Here is a 20,768-nt window from a genome sequence, read left to right as displayed (position 1 = left end):
CAGTATGTACGACAGCTAATCGCTAACCGTAGCTCCAGCCAAAGGGCCAAACCCCTAATTTTACATGGATGTGCTTTGCAACAGTTCAGTAGAGGAACCCCAGGTCGGGATCAGGGCCCAAGTGGTGGGTAGAAGAATCCAGACCCTCATGGTCAGTAGAGCAGCCGGGTAGTCTTGAGAGAATATTGTTACTGGGTATGAACTACCAAGTACACACATTTACAGTAAAGTCTGATGTTAGAACCAGCAGCTGTAATGACCATTTGCATGGATGTCAATGATCTAGTTGTCTACTTTATTTTGCTTAACAAAATGTCATCAAGGTGTTGCATGAGTTGGTTGAGGAATATGAAATCCTCAGTGGCGGGCAGAACACCTGTTCTGATGTTTCTAGTTACTCTGCAGTGTTTTGTTCCTGATTTTACAAAAACGTCATTCTTACTGTAGAACTTGATGAGCCACGAGACGTTTATGAAAGATGCTGGACACGTTTGTATTCATATGCAATGATTATTTCAATCAGTTATTTAGTTAGTTTGTGGGTGTGACCTCCCTCTCTCTGGCTCCTCCTCTCCACAGGACCCTCCTCCTCCTCCAGTTCCAGCGTGCTGACAAAGAGCCTCCCTCTGGAGCCGTCCTGCTCACCGTGCGGCCACCAGGTGGCGCCTGATGGGGACGTCCCCGAGCAGTCAGGCTCCGACCCTGGACCCGGCTCCCCATTTTCAGGCCCGGCCTCCCTGAAAGAAGGGGCGGGTCTAACTGAGCATTGCAGCTCTGTGAATGACACGGGGCCACCGGAGCTGCCGGTTACCCTGGTAACGCCACCATGTCGGAGCAGACCGCCACTACTGGGGCCCAAACCTCTGGGTGAGTCGAGAGATTTCATCGCCATTCCTCTAAAACGTGTCCACGAGTTATCAGACTTGAACTTACGTGGTGAAAGGACGACATGTTGGTGAATCTGTGAGTAAACCTACGTATAAAAACCTCCGGATTCATGAACATCTACTTCGAACATGCTTGGTAAGAGGTCGTGAATGTTCCTGAGTGGTGGACGATTGGGAACTGGGCGTTTGCTCCAGTATCCCACCCAGGACCTCCAGCTGAGGAGGTGAGCAGCGTGATCCTCCTGTAGGTCTAGCTGTGGACAGGAACCAGGTCTGTGGACAGGAACCAGGTCTGTGGACAGGAACCAGGTCCAGGGCCGTGATGTCTTTCAGAGCATCTACTAAATGTAGCAAAGGTCCGTTTAAACATTTGTCTTCAAAAACCTGGTAAACATGTCTGACCCACGTCAGGAATTTCAGTCCTGGTCCAGTAGATGCAGAGATGTTCCAGGCAAGACTTCTCCAATGTTCTGGTTAAAATCCATGAATCCAGACCAGAATGAGCTCTAAAAGAGGAACATTTAGTCAGATTCCTCCTCGTTTACTCTGATCTGATCCCATTTCTAGGTCATTCTGTCTCACGCATTTCCTGAAATACCAGCTGTATTCACGTGAACCTGCTTCTGAGGTCAGACTTTAAGAGGCGCTAACCTTTGACTCTGCCCTCCTCAGTGCCACCGAAGCCCCCCCACCTCCAACAACAGGCCGGAGGGTCAAGGCCACGGCCCCGGGCCTTAGACAAGCCCCTGCCACCTCCGCCCCCCTGCAGACCCCTCCCAGCAGACCCCCGGGGAGGCTGGCCCCCGCCCAACCAGGCAGACGACACTACCCCCCCCAGCTGTGTCCTCTCGCTTATAGAGAAATTTGAGCGGTGAGTTGTGATTGGTCAGATGGGCAGTGATGTCATCAGAGGTGTCAAAAGTATTCACATTCATTACTCAGGTAGAAGTATAGATACTAGAGTTTAAAAATACTCCTGTAGAAGTTGAAGTATCAACTCAAGTTTTTTACTCAAGTAAAAGTATAAAAGTACTGGTTTCAAAACTACTTAAAGTATAAAAGTAAAAGTAATGTAAGGGGGAAAAAAGCCATTAAGGACAAAAGCCATTGAAAATGAATACATCTTAGTATAATGCAAATATATTAAAGAACCATATATGTGTACTATTGAGCATTAACATGTGTTTCAGGGAGCAGCAGATATGATGACTAGTTGCCTATAAGTATTGTAATGGTGCAAAAAGTCAAACTTCAGAGGCATGTTATCATTTATCCTAACCTTTATTGGAATGTACATCCAAGTTAAGTTGCAGGAATCTGAGGGAACGGATGTAAGAACAAAACTGGACAAGAACATCTGAAACAACCACAACCAAATTCACTCTACCCGGATGGCGGATTTTAACTGGATAGTTTTTTTTAAAGGCCAAAATGAAATAGAGTAACAAGGCTGTTTTTAAAATGTAAGGAGTAAAAAGTACGGATAATTGCGTGAAAATGTTAGGAGTAAAAGTAAAAAGTCGTCTGAAAAATAATTACTCCAGTGAAGTATAGATAACCAAAATTTCTACTTAAGTAAGGTAACGAAGTATTTGTACTTCGTTACTTGACACCTCTGGATGTCATCACTCTGGTTATTTATTGTTGTTGTTGTCGTTCACAGAGAGCAGATCATTGTTGTTCCTGACATCACCGGGGGAGCTCTCTGTCCCCGCCTCCAGGACCCCCCCTCCTCCCTGTCTTCTTCTAGACCTTCATCCCCGCTGTCATCATCGGTGCTCTCCCCTCCCCCGTCAGAGAGGGAGCCCCCCAGTGACATCACATCTGATGATGATATCACTCAGGAGGGGGAGGGAGGGGAGGAGCAGGTACCTGCTGATGACGACGATGATGAGGATGATGAGGATGAAGAGCTGGCGGCGGCGTGCTGTGACGAGCTCCACCAGAAGCGTCTGTCCATGGAGTCAGGTTACAGCCCCTCAGAGAAACACCTGGAGGACGAGGCGGTTGCCGTGGAGATGGGCGACCAACAGCAGCAGCCATCGCTGCTGTGTGACCAATCAGAGCTGCCGTCCGAGCGTCTGTCCCTCCCGTCCTCGCAGACGGACGGGAAGCTGGCCAACCGCGACAGCGGCATCGACAGCATCAGCTCGCCATCACACAGCGAGGAGCTCTGCTTCGCCAGCGTGGACGACGGGGGCGTGGCTTATCCCTGCAGCCCCGCCCTCCTGCCCCGCCTGTCCAGCTCCTCCTCCTACGCTGGGGAGGGGGAGGAGGGGGAGGCCAGGGCCGGGGGCAGGACGAGGAGGGAGTTCTCTGAGGAGGGAGACAGCGACCTGGAGGAGGAGGAGGAGGCAGAGCTGACTCTGGTGCTGGAACCCCCGAAGACGGACAGGCAGGACTCTTCAGAGGTAAGAACCAGACCAATCAGAGGAGAGAGGGGGAGGGGGTGGAGTCAGCTTACTGCAGGTGTCCGTGGTGAAGACGGTAGAAAAACATCTGTGGCACCAACCAGTAGATCTGTGGGCGGAGCGAGCAGCCAAGGTATCGTCAGCTGCAACACGCCCAACTTAGCTCAGTTACTACAGGATGGTTCTTTAAGCCTGCTTGGCTTCACTTACACTGACCTCTGATGGGGACTGATGCTGAAACCAGGACCAGCAGAGAGACCACCAGGACCACAGGACCTGAAACCAGGACCAGAGGACCTGAAACCAGGACCAGCAGAGCAGCATATATAATAATAATAATAATAATGACTTGGATTTATATAGCGCCCTTCAAGGCACCCAGAGCGCTTATATATATATACAAGACTAGCTGACCCAGTTTCAGGTCCGCTGGTCTGCTAGTCCTCTGGTCCCGGAGATGGAGGCTGCAGAATACCAAGGAGTGATTTGTGGATGTGTAGGAGGAAGAGCATATAGATACAGATATATTTCTGTATTATTTGTCCAAATAAACGCTGAGCAGTGTTCCAGGTTGTCAGTCTGGGAGGATGTTTGGTGGCTGATCAGAGCCTGCGGTCTTCATGAACATTCATAACGCTGCGTGACCACCTGAACTCTGTCTGTGTGCAGCTGTCCGTCCACCAGAGAGTCTTCAACATCGCCAACGAGCTGCTGCACACGGAGACGGCCTACGTGTCCAAGCTCCACCTCCTGGACCAGGTGAGTGGTGGAGGGGGAGGAGCTGCGGAGCCCCGCCTCCATGTCAGGCCTCATTCTGTTCTGGCCATACCTGTCAAGTCTCCCGTTTTGGCCGGGAAACTACCGTATTTCCCCCCTCTTTCCCATCGTCCTCCTGTATTAGTATTTTCCCATAAATTTCCCCTTTTATAATATAATAATTTTTAAACTGCAAACTGAATTGTCACTAACCTCATGAGAACTGCCCCCTGCTGTAGCCTGGGGGGCAGTTCTCACGAGGTTAGTGGCGACAACGGGAGCAAACTAGGAACAACAAATCAGAGATGGATGGATGGAACGAGAGAGAAGACATTTCTGCTAAAAAAAAATCAAAGACTTCGTATAAATATCTCTAAAATGGGATATTAAATTTACTTTAGTAAAGAGGAACAGGATGGGATGATTAGTGTCTCTCACGGGGGATTGACCGATGTCCGTCAGCAGCACCAGCCAGAGAGCCACATGAGTGGAAATGACAAACTAAAAGAAAATTCACTTTAAGACAATCAATGTGTATATAAACTGAAAATATTTAAAATAAATAAGTGTGGTTTAATTCACTTTTGTGTTTTCATTTAGGCTCTATTATAGGAATTACAAACAGGAATGTCCACAGTATTTCAGTGTCAACAAAGGTTGGCCGATCAGGATATGAGCTCATATTTGTAGTTTGTAAGTGGTTGACAGGTAGTTATTTTAGATTTCTTGTAAATCTGTCTTAAAATGTAAGATACTGGACCTCGGTTGGGCTGGTGGGACAGCGGCGGAAAATGTCCCGTATTTTTAAATCCCAAACTTGACAGATATGGTTCTGTCATGTGGTTGATCTGCGTCTGTATCCATGGAGACCAGGCAGAGACGGCTGTCTCTCCTCTCCCTCCTGCAGGTTTTCTGTGCCAGGCTCCTGGAGGAGGCGCGCTGCCGCTCCTCGTTCCCCTGCGACGTGGTCCAGGGCATCTTCTCCAACATCTGCTCCATCTACTGCTTCCACCAGCAGTTCCTGCTGCCAGCGCTGCAGAAGCGCATGGACGAGTGGTCAGAGTTCTCATCCCCCTGCTCTTCTTCTCACTCCACATCCTCCTCCTGAGCAGCTGTAGTGACTCCGTCCATCTGTCCTCCTACAGGGACTTGAACCCCCGCATCGGTGACATCCTGCAGAAGCTGGCTCCGTTCCTGAAGATGTACGGGGAGTATGTGAAGAACTTTGACCGGGCCATGGAGCTGGTGAACACCTGGATGGAGAGGTCGGCTCAGTTCAAGGCCATAATCCAGGAGATCCAGGTACAGGTGTGGTCGTGGCTTGGGGGGGGGGTCAGGGCTGTTCCCGTTACCCCCTGGGGCCTCATCAGGGTGTGTTGGTGTCTCTGCAGAGGGAGGAGCGCTGTGGGAACCTGACTCTGCAGCATCACATGCTGGAGCCGGTCCAGAGGATTCCTCGCTATGAGCTTCTGCTCAAAGATTACCTGCATCGACTGCCAGAGGATGCGCCGGACCACCGAGACGCCCAGAGTACGAAGCCACACAAACATGACTGCACACATCTGAGTCCACAACTGTCCAGATATCATGTTTCCGCAACTACAGACGATGTGAAATCGAATCTTTACATGCCTGAACATCTGCACCTTTAAAACACACATCACCGATTCGTCTGCGGTCGGGGTCCAATGTTAGACACACCAATAACAACTTAGATGTACAACTATTTTTACTGATATTAAGACTAGGAAACTCCTCACGATGGGCATCGAAGGCAAGCATCTTGTGTGTGTGTGTGTGTGTGTGTGTGTGTGTGTGTGTGTGTGTGTGTGTGTGTGTGTGTGTGTGTGTGTGTGTGTGTGTGTGTGTGTGTGTGTGTGTGTGTGTGTGTGTGTGTGTGTGTGTGTGTGTATGTGTGTATGTATGTGTGTATGTATGTATGTATGTATGTATGTATGTATGTATGTATGTATGTATGTATGTATGTATGTATGTATGTATTTATTTATGTATGTATGTATATATAAGTACAGACCAAATGTTTGGACACAACTTGTCATTCAAACAAATTGGTCTGTACTGTATGTATATATACATATATGTATAAGGCTTCGGGTCGCGTGTTCAGCTGTCCTAACATGGGTTTTTTTTGTCCTCCTTTTCGTTAAATGAGTGATTTAATGTTTGCAAAGTTATTCTGTTTTCCAGTTGAGGTTGTGTTTGTCTGACACCAACATCACCTGTGCACATGCCTGTACGGTGAGGACAACTCTGCTGACATGGCCTCCACACAGCAGGGTGGGCTCTTCCCTGACAGCAGAATCACTGACCAGCTTGCTGTCCTTCTGTCTCTGTGCAGAGTCTCTGGAGCTGATCGCCACAGCAGCCGAGCACTCCAACGCCGCCATCAGGAAGATGGTAAGACGGGGAGGGAACAGGTTGTTCCTCTTTAAAATCAGTGCAGTGGGTTTGTGCCGCCCCACCGTAGAGGTCCAGCAAATACCGCAAGACTTGACATTAGGCAGAGATAAAGAGGAGGAAACTGGGTCGATGATGTCACAGTGCCCTCGCACTTTCACGTGATGTGTCCCCTTTTCAGAGATTCGGGTGGAAGCTATTCCTCAGATGTTCTTGACTGTCCAGAGCTGACGAGCTGATCTTCCTGACTGTTAGAAGTGCAGAATTATCTGAAACCGGCGGAGGAAGTTTAGGCCCCTCCATATGTTCCCCTGCTTCTACACACCTGAGTCACACTACTGGTCGTCCCCAGCTAGTCGTCGCAGTCGCTCATTAACAGTCGTGTCCATCAGGTGTGTTGAAGCTGGAAACATCTAAAACTTGAAGGACAGCGGCTCTTGAAGACAAGGTTTGTCCACCTTGTCCTGAACTATCATGTTCTTGGTTTTCAGGGCGCCTCCCTGTCATTTAAGAACTGCACAACTGATTTAGTGGTTTTAGAAGCACAGTGGGCTCAAGTCTGGTCGGGCCGACCCCCGTAGAGCAACCATCCGCGGTTGGCCCGTCTTCATGGCATTGTTGTGTTCAGTTTACTGATCCTCGGAACTGCCCCCATGACTCGATACTACCCCCATCACTTCAGTCGGCGTTGCTGCGTCCCGTCTGATGGATGTATTAAAAAAATCAGTCAGGAATGGATACGGATGAAAGGCGCCGTCTCCAGATCCGGTTGAGGGTCGAGTGTAAACTGACTGACGTTCACTTCCTGTTTCTGTCAGGAGCGAATGAGGAAGTTACTGAAGGTGTATGAGCTGTTAGGAGGCGAGGAGGACATCGTTAATCCAACTAATGAGCTCATTAAAGAAGGACACATCCTGAAACTGTCCAACAAGAATGGCACCACGCAGGACCGGTACCTCATCCTGGTATGTAGCTGTTCCTTCTCGGCTCCATCGTTCATGTATAACTGCGTTCGTGCCACAGCAGTAACGAGCTTCTGTTTCTGTCCACAGTTCAACGACCGCCTCTTGTACTGTGTCCCCAAGCTGCGTCTGATGGGTCAGAAGTACGGCGTCCGCACTCGCATCGATGTGGACGGCATGGAGGTGAGACTTGTGTCTGCTGCAGGGACCGCGCTTTGTTTAAGGCAGGAGACTGACTCCGCCCACCGCCGCTTGGTAAACGATCAGTAATTGGGTGCAACCCCCCCCGAACCTTGCTCATGTGAATCTGTGGAGACCAAACTACAGGTCAGGGTCCGGACCCTGTGGGTCAGTAGACAAAATGCAGGTTTCTAACTTCCGTGTTTAACTCGGCCCCTAAAACCAAATTTTGTCTCTCGGAGTAGATGTACACATGTGGGCGGAGCTGTATCAGTTCTCTGCAGTTGACCAGTCAGGAAGTGTGGCGGTTTTCCAGGAGGGGTGGCAGCTTCCCTTTTGTTTGTTTTTTGTTGTTATTTTACAATTAACATGACTATAAAGATAAAGCTGGATCTCTGACGATGGTGAACTGACAGATCAGGTCCAGCCGCTCAGTCTGAACTCTTTCTATTCAGACCAGCAGCACCACCCGTAGTCCGACACACCTGAGCTCAGCTCGTCTGCAGAACCTGTTAATGACTCGGTAATTAACTCCTGAAGGGCTGGTGGTTGAAGGCTCAGTTCCACATGAAAGATGGTGGCACTGAGCATGCTCAGAAGTGTTTGCACGCAGACTTATTCCAGGCTGGATCCAGGAGGTCTGGGGGGTCTAGAGGTTGTCTGAAGTCCTCCACAGCTCCTCACTCTCGTCCCGATGAACTAACATGAACATGTGTGTCCACAGCTGAAGGAGACCAGCAGCGCTGCCGTCCCCAGAACCTTTCTGGTGTCAGGAAAACAGAGGTCCCTCGAGCTGCAGGCCAGGTACACACACACACACACACACACACACACACACACACACACACACACACACACACACACACACACACACACACACACACACACACACACACACACACACACACACACTGAAGTAGAACCTTCAGCTGCTCTGTAACCGATCATCGTTCAGAACAGTTCAGTTTGGTGTTGGATACGAGAGGACGACTGCGTTTCAGGACTGATATGAGAGTTTCAAGTTTGAGACAAGAACATCTCAGGATGCAGATGAGAAAGTTTCAGGTTAGAGAGGAAGCATAGGTCTGGATCCAGACCCTAGGGGTCAGTAAAGGAGCCGAAGGTTTTGCCACTTCTACCTTTGTGGCAGTTGTAGCTGCTTGGATAATACTGTCGTCATGACGACTGTGTAACTCTGATCATATGACTGACTCCATGTGTGGTTTTATGTCTGCAGGACAGAGGAGGACAAGAAGGACTGGATCAAGGTGAATACACAGCCTGGTTTTGACGCTGATGGGTCAGAGACCAGCAGCTCACGTGAGGTCCGGTCTTCTCAAACCAGGCTCCGTCAGCGCTGAGGTGTTCAGAGAGAAGAAGAGCAGTTTCTCTCTGAACACAACCACCTCACTGCTCACACTTCACTAAAGTCAATGGGCCCACAGAAGAAAATTACAGACTTTGAACCCTATAATGCGGGATGTATCAAATTGAATACACACATTTCTAATTGATTGTTTGATAGATTGCTTGACTGTTTTTGCACCAGTAACGTGACAAACTAAAACTAATTATAACAATAATAAAATATCCATAAAATGCATGGAATGGATACCCAATGTTTGAAAATTGTTGGATTCATTTCATGTCAGGCATTAAAGGAATTTGATAAAGAAACTGCATTAATTAATAAATAATGAGTTTTATTCCAACACGACTTCCTTCCTGCAGGGGACCGCTAATCTTTATCAAGATAATGATGATACTAATAACTGTTCGGGGACTAAAACCTTTAATTCTGTGTTCAGGCCATCCAGGCGACCATCCAGCGCCATGAGCAGACGGCCGAGAGTTTCAGACACCTGAGCTGTTCCCTGCGAGACGACGAGTCCACGCCGCCTCACTCCCCGGTATTAAAAACGCTGTAAAACACTGCTCCCTCCTGGTGGTCAGTGGTACTGCAGCTGTAAATACTGCTCCCTCCTGGTGGTCAGTGCTACTGCAGTTGTAAAACACTGCTCCCTCCTGGTGTTCAGTGGTACTGCAGTTGTAAAACACTGCTCCCTCCTGGTGTTCAGTGGTACTGCAGCTGTAAAATACTGCTCTCTCCTGGTGGTCAGTGGTACTGCAGCTGTAAATACTGCTCTCTCCTGGTGGTCAGTGGTACTGCAGCTGTAAATACTGCTCCCTCCTGGTGGTCAGTGGTACTGCAGTTGTAAAACACTGCTCCCTCCTGGTGTTCAGTGGTACTGCAGTTGTAAAACACTGCTCCCTCCTGGTGTTCAGTGGTACTGCAGCTGTAAAATACTGCTCCCTCCTAGTGGTCAGTGGTACTGCAGCTGTAAAATACTGCTCCCTCCTGGTGGTCAGTGGTACGGCACCATGACCCTCAGACATGCTCAGAGCTGACTCCTGTGTTCTGTCTGCCTCTCAGAGTTGTGTCGAGTTGGGAAAACGAGCTCCGACTCCCATCAGAGAGAAGGAAGTGACTCTATGCATGAAGTGTCAGGAACCCTTCAACTCCATCACCAAGAGACGGCACCACTGCAAAGCCTGTGGACACGTACGTGAGCACCACCTGAGCCAGTACCGACCACCTGTCGCCGTCTCTCATCTCTGACCCTCTGTGTTTGTGGTCCATCCAGGTGGTTTGTGGGAAGTGCTCCGAGTTCCGTGCACGTCTGTCATACGACAACAACCGAACTAACCGTGTTTGCATCGACTGCTACGTCACCCTCGTAGGAGCGTCGCCGTCGCCTGCTGGACTGAGCAGCAGCAGCCAGAGGAGGCGCTCCATCCTGGAGGTCAGTATGACGTCACCACGGCATCAGCAGAGTCTCTTCTCCGCTCGTCAGAGCTACGTGCAGTCATGTGTTTTTTTTTGTTTTTTTTAAACAATATTTTTTATAAATTTTTCACTTTTACAAGTAAAGAATGGATACATAATATGATCCACAGAAATAACAAGCAAAACAGGCAAACAAACAGAACAAAAAAAAAAAAAAAACACCAGCTCAGATCCATATAAATAATACCCTGGGTTACAGTAAAAATGTACAGTATGACAAGCCCAAACTTTATAGAATTGGTCTGTTTTTGAATGTAATATACATGTAAGGTACTCTTAATGGCACTCGATCAAACACCACTCTTTGCCAGCCTTTAAAGGAGCTTGAGGCAGGATTTATGAAAAAAATGTGTATACGTTTTAAGTTTTCTAGTAATAATGTCAGATGAAGCGTTCCAAACCAAAAAGAATGAGCCCTCTAGCGTATCTCTCCGTTGCCTTGAACAGGCTGTGTGCTGCAAAATGTGCTGCAGTGCTGGGCCCGAATTTCCCGCGCTGTACTGGGGATGTGACGTCAAATGACGCTGCATGCGCGTTCTCCCGTGCCGGCTTCGCTGTTGGCTGCAGTACCCCCAACGGCCGTCGTGGCGCTAATGAGTCTCATTTCTTATTCTTGCCTCAAGCTCCTTTAACAGTTGATACTTTTTCATTGATCCACTGCAATAAAATATTCTTCCTCGCTGCATAAGTAAGAATAGAATACTGCCTCCGATTATGTTTCCAGTCCAATATCTTTTCACGTGCAGTCATGTTGACATGCACGTGTTACAGACATCTGCCAGATACCAGATAGATGGAGGTCATCTGCTAACTTTAGTTAAAGTTACAGTTGGTCTCCACAGGTGCTGTTTGGGATCATTTCCTTCTCCCAACTAGGGCTGTAATCTCCCAGTTGACTGGTCGACTTATTAGTCGATGCAGGCTGGCTCGACCAAAATTCTGATCGATTCTTCAAAAGGTTTAATTTCATCAGGAGGAAAGTAGCAAGTTCTATAGGGGGTGTTTTCAGACCACACCTCTTTCACAGGTAACAGTCTTTGGACACCTCCTTGTTTTTGCTATTTTGGATTAGCCCCACCCACTGACTTGTAGAAGGACAAGGTCAGTGATGATGATCATCAGTTAATCGATGAAACTGATCACCTCTTCAGTGATGGTGATCAGCTGATCAGTGATGATCACAGCACCTGACTGAAACTTATTCTGTTGTTGCTCATAAGAGTTTTTCTTTCTGGGATTCATTTAGTTAAATGGCATTGTGGGAATAAACGATAATATCATTTATCTAATGTCTATTGTCTGAAGTGCTCTTCATCAGATGTTACAGTGTACTCCGCCTGCAGTGTCACTCTGAACGTCTCCTCCCTTTCTGTGTTGTTGCCATAGAAACAGGCCTCGCTCGCAGCAGAAAACAGTGTGATGTGTAGTTTTCTCCACCACATGGAGAAGGGAGGGGGGCGGGGCTGGCAGAAGGCGTGGTTCGTCATCCCGGAGAACGAGCCGCTGGTGCTCTACATCTACGGAGCTCCACAGGTGGGTCCCCTGCAGCTGAGCCCAGCAGCACGTCTGAGGTGGGACGTTGAGTAAATCTGACAGAAGGCAACGACCTTCAAGCCTCAGGAACTTGTGTTTCACTCTGATGTTTTCAGTTAGGGAGTTTATTCAAAAGCTGGTCCCAAAAAACGTCTGTTCGCATTAATCTGGAACTTAGAAAAGCAGCTGGACCAATGGAGAGGAACGCTGTCCCGTTCCGGTCGGGTCTCAGACGGGAGCTGCTCACCAGTCCTGGATCTGGTCTTTTCTTTCGTGATGCTCCAGATGTTTCCAGGTGGTCCGAGGTCCAGAGCAGTTCAGCAACCACAACAAAGTCGCGCTTTAGTGTATTAATGCAGTCCATGGTTCGGTATCGTCTTTCTGAACGATGCAAGACGTTTCCGGTCTGAATGGAAGCAGATATCGCTCCTGGAGACGCCGTTTTTCTCAGAGCAGTGAACCTCCATCCAATCCATCTCTGCACTACAATCACTCCCATCCTGAGAACCTGGCCTTGACCTGAGAACGTTGACCATTTCAGACCCGGAAAGTGCGAGTGCTCCGTGACGACGCAAGTTCATACAGTTGAAACCAGACGTTTACAGACTCATACACATTTTTTGTCTCACTGTCTGAAGTTAAATCAGAGGTCAGTCAGGATGCCTCAATGCCACAATAATGAGAGAGAGAGAATGTATTTCTTCTTTCTTTGAGGTCAAAGGTTTACATACATTTCCTTAGTATTTAGTAGCATTGCCTGGGAACTGCGTGACTTGGGTCAAACGTTCTGGGTCCACTGCTCGAGTTGTGGCCCATTCCACCTAACAGAACTGGTGTAACTGAGTCAGGTTTCTCGGTCGTCTCGCTCGCACACGCCTTTTCAGATCTGCCCACAAATGTTCGATGTGATTCAGATCAGGGCTTTGTGATGACCACTCCAAGACATTGACTCTGTTGTCCTCAAGCCACTTTTCAACCATGTTGGCAGTATGTTTCGGGTCATTGTCCCTTTGGAAGACCCATTTGTGCCCAAGTTTTAGCTTCCTGGGTGATGTCGTGAGATGATGCCTTAATATTTCCATGTACGGTAATATTCTTTCTTCATGATGCCGTCTATTTTATGAAGAGTTCCAGTTTCTGCTGGAGCAAAACAGCCCCACAACATGATACTGCCACCTCTGTGCTTCACAGTTGGTATGGTGTTCTCAGGTCTACAAGCTTCCCCCTTTTTCCTCCAAATGTAACTTTGGTTATTGTGACCAAACAATCTCCACATTAGCTTCTTCAGACCACAGGAAATGTCTCCAGAAGTTATGGTCTTTGTTTTGGTGTCTTTTTGCAAACTGTAATCTGGCTTTTTTTTATGTTTCTTCAGTAGTAATGACTTCTTTCACGCTGAGTGGCCTTTCAGCCCATGTCAGTGCAGGAGTCATTTCAATGTGGATAATGACTCTTACCAGCTTCATCGAGCATCTTCACAAGGTCTTTAGCTTTTGTTCTGGGGTTGTTATGCACATTTCGGGCCAAAAAACGTTCATCTCTGAGACACAGAGTCCGTCTCATTCCTGAGTGGTGTGCTGGCTGGACATTCCCATGATATTTATACCTGCGTATAATTGTTTGAACGTGGCACCTTCAAACGTCTGGAAATTGTACCCATGGATGAACCAGACTTGTGGAGCTCCACAATTCTTTCCATGATTTCTTGGTTTATTTTTTTATTTTTTGTAATTTTCCCATGAAGGAAGCAGTGTTGATGTGTGGCCTTAAAATACATCGCCAGGTGTGCCTTCAATTAACTCACATGTTGTCAGTTAACCTATCAGGAACTTCCAAACCCATGACATCATCATCTGGGCTTCCCCACGTAATTAAAAGACAGTGTACTTTTTTCTGTATGTAAACTTTAGACCTCAAAGAAAGAAGAAAGAAATTCTCTCTCTCATTATTGTGGCATTTAACAAAATGAAATAATTTTGGTAATCCTGACTGACCTGAAACTGGAGAAGTTTAGTCTGATTTAACTTCAGACAGTGAGACAAAAAATGTTTATATGTAAACTTCTGGTTTCAACTGTATCTCCACCTCCTGCCAGCTTGTCGAAAAGCTTGGATCCGGTTTAGCTACCCACCGCGTTTGTCATGAGGTGGTAATGAGGTGTCATGAGGTGGTAATGAGGTGTCATGAGGTGTCATGAGGTGTCTGTCAGCATGTGACGTGTTGTCTGTTCTGTCATAAATGAAATATCCGTTTAGGAGATTTGGAGCTCGTTTATCTTTTACAGTTTGCACAACGTCCCACCTTTACCGTCTTTGGGTTTGTATGTGGTAACTCACAGACCAATCAGTCGGCTCCATCTAACCGCCCTGATGATTAACCTCTGTCTGTTTTGCAGGACGTGAAGGCGCAGCGCAGCGTGCCTCTCATTGGCTTTGACGTTTCTCTGCCCGAGTCATGTGACCGGCTGGAGCGACGTCACGCCTTCAAGATCTCCCAGAGTCACCTGACCCTGTACTTCTGCGCTGAGGGGGAGGAGCTACAGCGCAGGTGGATGGATGTCCTGTCACGGGCCGGGCGAGGGGAGGAGCCACTGATTCACCAACCAATCGCGGAGAGTCTGGAGGAAGAAGGGGAGGAGCTTGTTGCTGAAGCGGAGGGGGAAAACACGTGATTCTGGAAGACGCAGGATGACGATGAAGACGATGAAGGTGGGGTCTTAGAATGAGGATCAAACTGATTGGAAACCAGAACTGATTCAGAATTAATCCAGAACCTATTCAAGACAAAACGGGATCAAATCACAACCAATCCAGGGCCTAAACAAAGAACAACTAAAACCAATCTAAACCAGACAACTAAGATCCTCAATCCCTCCAAAATAAAACAATTTAAATCATCAAATTCAACTTTTCTGCGCCTCGCGGGAAGTGTGTATGGCCTACGTGGGTGGAGTTTCTTCTGATTGGACTCGCATGTGAGACAAAGCTTTCCTTCTCACTTTCTAAATGCTTCATCAGCCTCCGCTGCCATCGCCATGGAAACGCCCCATCCAGAGCGGCGACATCACACCCAGAGCAGAAGTAACTGTTCTCATCTGGTCTTAACCCTACCACAGTTTACAGAACATCTTTGAGTTCTGGCTGGAGACCCAGGTGAAAACAATCGTCTCTGATTGGACCGTTCCTGCTGTCAGTCAACATGAAGCACATCTACCAAACTTCGTTCTCTGGTGGAACCGGATTTCTGCAGCTGTGGTCTAGTTCCCACCAAACCTTCACGGGTCACTGAGGAGGTAGAGTCCTCCCTGGTCCCTGAAGGAAGGTCCTCGAACAAACACGTTTACATTCATAAGAGACTTTAAACTCTTTGATCCAACATGTTCCTGAGCTGAACCCGCTCAGGAGGATTTCACAAAGTTCCCAAAGTATGCTGCCTTGTCCAGGATCGGTTCCTGGTTCCTGCAGTTTGAATGAAAACACAAAAAACCCTTGGTGCTGTCAGATGATGGACTGCATATTTGACTCAGAAATCTTCTTCTTGCTCTTGTAGTTTTTAAACCACAGAAGAAGAAACTATCTAGTCTGCCTCGATGTTTCATGTCAACGTTCCACAATGTAAAAAAATCTTCTTCCATGCTGCGGTTGTTTCTTCTGGAGGTAACTACATTTCCCAGGAGCCTCTGCTCTGAAGCTTGGCTGCCCTCTGCTGCTGGAGTGGGGTACTGCAGGATATACAGTTCTTCAGAGCCCTGCAGGACCTCTTCAGTTCTCAGTGTTTTATCTACAGAGGTGGTTTTGTCCCTCAGACACGCGTCCCTAGTTTGTTTCTTCTGTCCAACCAACCTTTCAAACGCAGACGGATGAAGCAGAAGCTGAATCCTAAAGAAGCAGAGGAAGAGTCATCGTGTCTGGGTGACGTCCCTCTCTGTGGGTGACCAGGATCAGGACGGGAGACCAACGTTCCTCGGACCTACAGGTTTCTGAAGACGGGTGTTTCAAGTCCCGTTGATTCCAGCCAGAAATGGGCCTGTGGTTGGAAGGAGCAGGTCTAGAAACTGGTTGGACCGGGCCCTCCTCACCTCGGTTAGCATTAGCTAGCTAGTTTAGCTCAGTCCATGCTAATCATTGTTAGCTTACATCGTTCTGATCAATCCATCAATTCTGTTGCTATTGACCCATCTGGGACGAGGATACCCAGTGCTCAGACCGAGACACCTTTGCTCCCAGACTGCCCTAACCCCCAGCCCAGAACCAGTCCAGCCCAGAACCAATGCAGAACCAGTCCAGCCCAGAACCAGTCCAGTCCAAAGCCAGTCCAGCTCAGAACCAGTCCAGCCCAGTGCTCAGTCCGGCCCAGAGCCGGGTCAGAACAATTATAGCAAACCTGGGTCTAGACACCAACAGCAGTTTCGGCACCAGGCTGTCTTCTCACCTCTGCCGCCGCCAGGAAGTTCCTCCTGCTGGGGTTTTTAGAGCGTTGTTTGCTTTCCCTATTGAAGATGTCACCTCATCATTAACGGCGTGTGAGCACATCGTGAATAAAAAACAAACTTATTGTATTTGTTTGTTGTGAAACTGTACAGGCCGCAAGTGTAGGCGGTCTCCATGGCAACGACCAGTTTGGTGTTGGTGGTTTTTGTATCAACATGGAGCCAACCCATCTTTAAAGAACTGTACTATCTTGTATTGAACACCAGGGGGCCGGATCCACATGTAGGGGGCCGGTTGAAATGAGGCTGAAGGGCATTTATCTCCATTTTAACATGGAAGTCAATGGAGATCTCTCTGTTGGATCCGGACCCTAGTGATCAGTAGAAGAAACCCAGGTCTGGATCCGGACCCTAGTGGCAGGTGGAGGAACCGCAGTCTTCCTTATTGGCTTCAAAAAGGAAACTTCAAAAAATAAAACTGAAGGTTTCATCCTTCCAGTCTGAAGAATAACACAGTTTATCTCCTCAGTTGCCTGAGTTTTTTCCAAAATGATTTCGAAAGGATCGGAGCTCCTAACTTCCAGCCGGGATCTCTTTAACAGCAACAAGCAGGGTTTTTGAAGTGAGCTTGTTATTTTGAGCCAGTCTTCAGTAAAGTTAGATCAGACCGGACCAACCAAGAGGGACTTCACAGAAACCTTCTCCACATGGATCCTGGTCCAGGGGGTTGGGTCACTTCAATCAGGAACGATCCCATCCACTGACAGGAAGTAGAGCGTCAGACGTTGTTTTCTTTTCCATTTTTGGATGCAGGAGGTGAATCCATTAGCGATTAGACAGAGCCACTGTGAAGTGACCTGGCTCGCAGACTCTGGCTGTTCGTGGTGTCGCCTCGCAGAGGTTCGGTACTTCTTGTTTCTCCCATTGCTGCAGTGTTTTTATGGTGAAACACCTGAATCTCCTCGTTGTTTCTCTGCTGCGGCGACGATCCCATCAGACTTGTCGTAGGATATTTTCTGTGTTCGTGAGTCTGGCTTGTGTTCATGTTGCAGAAGAAAACAAAGTGCAGATTTTGTAAATATAATTTATTCTCCCGCGACCCGCCGGTCATGTGACTGTGTCTCATGATCAGCGGTCCAATCAGAGCCAGGCAGGCGGTTCGAGGTCGGTGAAGGTTAAGTTTAAGGAGTCTTTTATGAAGATGCATGTTGTTTCATCTCTGACACACACACACACACACACACACACACAAGATGCCGCTCTGGTTGCCACTCAGAACCCGTCACCATGGCAACCCCTGGCTGCTGCTCAGAACCCGTCACCATGGCAACCCCTGGCTGCTGCTCAGAACCCGTCACCATGGCAACCCCTGGCTGCTGCTCAGAACCCGTCACCATGGCAACCCTTGGCTGCTGCTCAGAGCCCATCACTGTGGCAACCCTTGGCTGCTGCTCAGAACCCGTCACCGTTCGGCCATATTGATCTCTATTCATGTTAATCAGCACCATGACAGACTTCTGATAGTGACTGAAAAACCTGTTTCTGTTTCCTATGTGCTCTAGTGAGCATCGTGTTAGTTCTCGTTGCCCCACTGCTCCCCGCTCACTCTGTTGTTACTGGTTATCTTCCTAAACCACATTGCTACATGTTACTGGTCTGAGGGGGGTGGGCCTGACCCCGCATGGGGGTCGTAGACTGTAGAAAACAATGGACCACATATCCAGACATGACCCATTGAGTCCCATAAGGGCGGTCAGTATGTGGTCCTGCGTTGAACCAGTGACCTCTCCAGGGCAACTCCCGAAGAGAGCTGGGAGGAACTCAAGCAGATCCCTGCGACTCGGAATAGGGATGGATGGATGGATGGATGGATGGATGGATGGATGGATGGATGGATGGATGGATGGATGGATGGATGGATGGATGGATGAATGGGTGATAGATGGATGGACGGCTGGAAAGACCCATCCTGCAGATCCCGTGTCGCAGGTTGTTGAACCATGAGCCAGCCCAGTCTGAGAACCACAGCCTTCATCTAATCCTCCCAACACCTGAACTCTAGGTCTGACTTGGACCCCAGAAATGATTTCAGCCTCATTAAGACGGGTTCTGGTCCAAAGAGGCTTGTGATTTTACCAAACATGCAGCTAAACGCGGCTAACACTTTCACGAACAAAGAGATGAAACGCCTGGAACATGCAGGACACTCTTTAAACTACACCTCGCTGCCTCAGGAACCGGTTCTGAGTGGTCTGATGTCCTCGTGTTCTCAGCAGGTGTCTGGAGAACAGCGAGGATGGAAGGAAATGGCCAGTAACCCGGTTCTGCTGGTCCTCATCAGCAGGAAACACCTTGTTTTGTTTCGGTCCATTTTTCAGTTGGTACCACCGCTGTGGAGGTTCTGACTGGTTATAATTGGTTTACCTGGTTCTAGCTATCCTGATTTTATCTGGTTGTATCCTGACTGGTAAACCCAGTCGGTTTTGACTGGTTCCAGTAACCAATATTTCTCACTTGGTGGCTTAAAAGGAACATGTGAAGGGTTTTGCATCTGCAGGCAGTTTGAACCAGTCAGAACTAGTGTGACCCAACAAGCAGTCTCAGCTCCACCACAGCTGGTTCTGTCCGGTATCCTCCGGGTTCTGTGTTACAGAGTGAAGTTCTCACGCTTTTATGTTCATTTTTGTCTTAATCTTTTACTGGTTTAACTAACTAGCCCCCTGTCCCTGCTGGGAACGCTGGTCTCCAGCACACTTTTTTTCTTTTTTTAAGTGCTGTTGCCATGGAAACATTCAGATTAAGCACGTCAGGCAGATAATGAGGATCTTATGAGTTATGTTACCATAGCAACCAGCTGACAGTGTAAAAGGCGCTGTGTTGCTATGGCAACCACAAGTTCTAGAGTTGCGATCTTACATTGTTCCTGAACCCATGTTACCATGACTACAGCAACGTGGCGGGGTCTTTGCCTTTATATTGTGTTCATTCTCTCTTGTTGTTGATTATTAAAAACTGACTGATTGATTGCAGGTTATCGGTTAGTGGCCGGCCACTGCCTTCCATGCTGTCGTTGTCTGTTTCCCCTCATGCACCTCTATCAGAAAATTAAGTGACAAATGTTATAAAGGAGGTTATAAATGAAATAAAACAATAAAAAAGATTAAATGACCCAGTGTCTGTTTACATCCATCTTTCCATTCATCCACCCACCCATCCCTTGATCATCCATCTTAAAATAAAAGACCTGCAGGATGTTGGGCTCCTCCTGACTATCATCAGACTCCACTTTGTCTGATTTATTATCCTAAACTTAACCATGGCAGACACTTTCTCACGTTCTCAAAAAGACACTGAACGCGTACGCGAGCTGCAGTTCTGGCTCTGCTCGCGAGTGGCGCTGGTCCCGGTCAGATACCAGCTGGCCACAAGTGACGACACGGAGGTCGCTGGCGCCGTTTCCTTTGCCGAGATCGCAACCAACGCAATGTTTTAATCGCCTACATCATCCAATGTTGTCATGTTAACTTGTTCGTTGTTCTAATCTGTTACTGCTACTACCGCTAATACTAAATATTTAATCACTTTTCCAACTGTTACTCTGCTTACTGCCCCCTATCGGTCACCGCCGGTACGACGCGCTCTCCTCGCGTACCACACGAGCGACGTTGCGGTTGGTGGTGCACGCGAACGCACGTGAACGGACGCAAACGCAAGCACCAGGAGCAAGTATATCCCAGGCTTTAACCAGACTGGCTTCCCAAACATCTCTAACACAGAGCCAGACCTTCTTCCAGCCCGTCAACATATCAGACCACAGACTCAACGGTCTAATAGGAACCACAACCCCGACCAGGAGGGACCCTTACAGCTCGTGGTGGTTAAATGGTGCGTCACTTGTGGAGACGGTGATTACTGCCCCCTGCTGTGCAGGTTTATGTACGACAGGCAGTGAGATATTACCCTGATCCGAAATGCTGGTCTGAAATAACTTTGATTCCTGTCATTTCTTTTTTTTTTCTTTTTTTTTTAATAAACTTGACACATGCACTAATTGACAACAATAAAGTGCATGTAAATAACAGTAACATAAGATCCGAAAAACAAACAAACAAACAAAAAAATAGACAAGTCGGCTTGGCCATATTTCACATATTACAGTGACAATAACCTCACTTTTCAGATCAAAATAGAAATAAATAAATAAACGACAAAAGGTAAATAAAAATAAAGTGGAATCTTATTCAGGTGAAACTGGGAGGTGACTTTATCTGCATAGGCAAAGAAAGGTCCCCACATTTCACAAATTTTCTGGAAGAGCCTCTCAGAGTGTGTCGGATTTTTTCA

The 20,768-nt window shown here is 47.9% G+C and overlaps 1 protein-coding gene across 2 annotated transcripts in view; it reads left to right on the top strand.

Moving 5' to 3' along the window:
- fgd1 (FYVE, RhoGEF and PH domain containing 1) overlaps positions 1–19,568 on the top strand; it is a 30,420-nt gene extending 10,852 nt beyond the window's left edge. For both annotated transcript variants that reach the window (XM_061735714.1, XM_061735715.1), the window contains exons 2-18: positions 580–867; positions 1,560–1,758; positions 2,551–3,298; positions 3,968–4,057; positions 4,962–5,110; positions 5,200–5,356; positions 5,446–5,584; positions 6,414–6,472; positions 7,291–7,437; positions 7,525–7,617; positions 8,339–8,418; positions 8,852–8,882; positions 9,423–9,524; positions 10,049–10,177; positions 10,260–10,418; positions 11,849–11,995; positions 14,391–19,568. In XM_061735714.1, coding sequence (XP_061591698.1) covers positions 580–867; positions 1,560–1,758; positions 2,551–3,298; positions 3,968–4,057; positions 4,962–5,110; positions 5,200–5,356; positions 5,446–5,584; positions 6,414–6,472; positions 7,291–7,437; positions 7,525–7,617; positions 8,339–8,418; positions 8,852–8,882; positions 9,423–9,524; positions 10,049–10,177; positions 10,260–10,418; positions 11,849–11,995; positions 14,391–14,666 — 2,993 coding nt within the window. In that variant the 3' untranslated portion in view covers positions 14,667–19,568. The remainder of the gene's footprint in view (positions 1–579; positions 868–1,559; positions 1,759–2,550; positions 3,299–3,967; positions 4,058–4,961; positions 5,111–5,199; positions 5,357–5,445; positions 5,585–6,413; positions 6,473–7,290; positions 7,438–7,524; positions 7,618–8,338; positions 8,419–8,851; positions 8,883–9,422; positions 9,525–10,048; positions 10,178–10,259; positions 10,419–11,848; positions 11,996–14,390) is intronic.
- The last annotated feature ends 1,200 nt before the right edge of the window (positions 19,569–20,768 follow it).

This window comes from Cololabis saira, chromosome 12 (genome assembly GCF_033807715.1).
Source record: "Cololabis saira isolate AMF1-May2022 chromosome 12, fColSai1.1, whole genome shotgun sequence".
Taxonomy (NCBI): domain Eukaryota; kingdom Metazoa; phylum Chordata; class Actinopteri; order Beloniformes; family Belonidae; genus Cololabis; species Cololabis saira.
Note: the sequence above shows the minus strand (reverse complement) of the source record. Positions and strands in the feature narration are given on the sequence as shown.